This window comes from Nothoprocta perdicaria, unplaced genomic scaffold, assembly GCF_003342845.1.
Source record: "Nothoprocta perdicaria isolate Ctin4 unplaced genomic scaffold, notPer1 scaffold_651, whole genome shotgun sequence".
In the NCBI taxonomy this organism is placed as follows: domain Eukaryota; kingdom Metazoa; phylum Chordata; class Aves; order Tinamiformes; family Tinamidae; genus Nothoprocta; species Nothoprocta perdicaria.
In genome coordinates this window covers 17533-19754 of record NW_020455923.1, presented here as the reverse complement: position 1 = coordinate 19754, position 2222 = coordinate 17533, and the positions used below count along the sequence as shown (strand labels likewise).

General features: G+C 64.2%; 1 protein-coding gene across 1 annotated transcript in view; it reads right to left on the bottom strand.

The window, feature by feature from the left end:
• ILVBL (ilvB acetolactate synthase like) overlaps window positions 1–865 on the bottom strand; it is a 14120-nt gene extending 13255 nt beyond the window's left edge. The window contains exon 1 of the mRNA XM_026050116.1: window positions 857–865. Within this exon, the coding sequence (XP_025905901.1) occupies window positions 857–865 (9 nt within the window). The remainder of the gene's footprint in view (window positions 1–856) is intronic.
• Between the last annotated feature and the right edge of the window lie 1357 nt (window positions 866–2222).

Below are 2222 nucleotides of genomic sequence, written 5' to 3'. Positions count from 1 at the left end.
GTGTCCCTCCATCCAGATGTTCATCCCAGCATTCATCTGTCCTAGTGTCTGTCCTCATGTCTGTCCATCTGGGTGTCTGTCCATGCAGGTGTCCAACTGTCCAGAGGTCTCTCCAAGTGTCCGTGTGTCCATGGATGGGTCCATGGATGAGTCCATGGATGGGTCCATGGATGGATACCTGGGCATCCATCCAGATGTCTCTCTGTCCAGATGTCCCGTGTCTGTCCAGATGTCCATCCTTCCAAGTGTCTGCCCACATCTGCCCACCTGCGAGTCCGTCTGTCCGTGTGTCCGTCCATCCAGCGCTACCTGCCTGTCTGTCCCCCCTGGGGGTCCCTGTGTCCACCCGGGAGGGACACATCTACCCACCCATCTGGGATTGTCCCTTGGGACCACAGAGCGTCTGTCTGGTGCCCTCTCCGTGCCTCAGTTTCCCMATCCCCAAACGGGGGGCAAATCACCCCCCCCCCCCAGTGATGGGGACTCCCCAAAATCCCCACGGGGGCCCTGGAAACCCCCCGGAATCGGGAGCCGAAACCCTCCAGACTTCCCCCTTGTCCCGGCCGAGGGCGGGAGGAACCGGGGAGGAACCGGGGAGGAACCGGGGACGCCGGGGCCCTTCCTGCTCACACCCGCTCTCTCCTCTTCCGCGCAGGGAGCCGGGGCCGCCCACGCGCTGCTCAGCGCCGGTAAGTGCTGGGGACACGGGGGACATCCGCAAAGCGCCACCGCCTCCTCCCTTCCGACCTCAGGAGGGGAAAGGTGGCCCCGGGGGCGGAGCGTTCCTGTGGGCCCCGGAGACGTCACGGGGTGTCCTGCGGGCCTTAAGGTTGCCGTGGGGCGCCCGGGTCCCCACAGACGTCATGGCGTGGCCTGCAACCTGTGGGGACATCACGGGGCCCTGGGGGACGTCACGGGATGTTCTCTGTAGGCCACGATGGCTCCATGGGCTGTGGGGCCAACACGGAGCATCCTCCAGGGCCTGGTCCCCAAGGGTGTCCCAGGTTGTCCTGCAGCCCGTGGGGACATCACGGGGCCCTGGGGGACGTCACGGGATGTTCTCTGTAGGCCACGATGGCTCCATGGGCTATGGAGCCAACACGGAGCATCCTCCAGGGCCTGGTCCCCAAGGATGTCCCAGGTTGTCCTGCAGCCCATGGGGACATCATAGGATGTCGTCCGGGCCCTGGGGACGTCACAGGATGTTCTCTGTAGCCCATGGAGACATTGTGGTCTATGGGGCCAACACGGAGCATCCTCCATGCCCTGGTCCCCAAGGATGTCCTGGTCTGTCCTGCAGCCCGTGGGGACATCACAGAACATCCCCCAGCCCCTAGGGATGCCCCAGGGGGTCCTCCCCAACCCATGGAGATATCAAAACCCCCAGGACCATCCTCCATCTCTCAATCCTCACAGGTGTCCCAGCGCATCCTCCATGCCCTGKTCCCCAAGGATGTCCTGGTCTGTCCTGCAGCCCATGGGGACATCACGGAGCATCCCCCAGCCCCTATGGATGCCCCAGGGGGTCTTCCCCAACCCATGGAGACATCACAGAACATCCTCCATCTCTCAGTCCTCATGGATGTCCCAGCGCATCCTCCATACCCTGGTCACCAGGGCCCCATCCACCCTTCCCATGGGCATCCCAACACCCAATTCCCACCATTTCCACCCGGATTCACGTTCCCTTTTTCCCCCCCATTTCCCCCCTGTCTCTCCAGGCTCTTTGGTGGTGCCTTCTCAGCTGGCCTGGCGCTACGAGGAAGGCATCAGCGGCGTCTTCCTCAGCGGCGACGTGCAGAAGGTGCCGCGGGGACTTCAGGTGGACACCGGCGGGCTCTACCTCCTCTACGGCCAGTTCTCCTTGGCTTGCGTCGAGTCCACGTGTCCCGTGGGCAACGTGACCCTCAGGGTGCTCCGGGACGGCTCCTCGCACCCATTGTTGGCCGTGCACTTGGACCTGAAGCCGGGGCCGGGACCGGCTCGCTCGGAGCTGACCCAAGCCGTGGGCCACCTGCAAGCGGGTGACGTCCTCAGGCTGGACGTGGTGGCCGAGCTGCCCGGGGACAGCTGGCAGCTGTCGCAGGAGGACCGCGAGGGCAACTTCGTGGGCATGATCCGCATCGCTGCCGAGTGACGGACACGGCACCTTGTCCAGAAGCTTGGGTCCAGGGACCTCACAGTGTGGAGATATGGGGCTGGAGACCCACCTGCATGGCTGT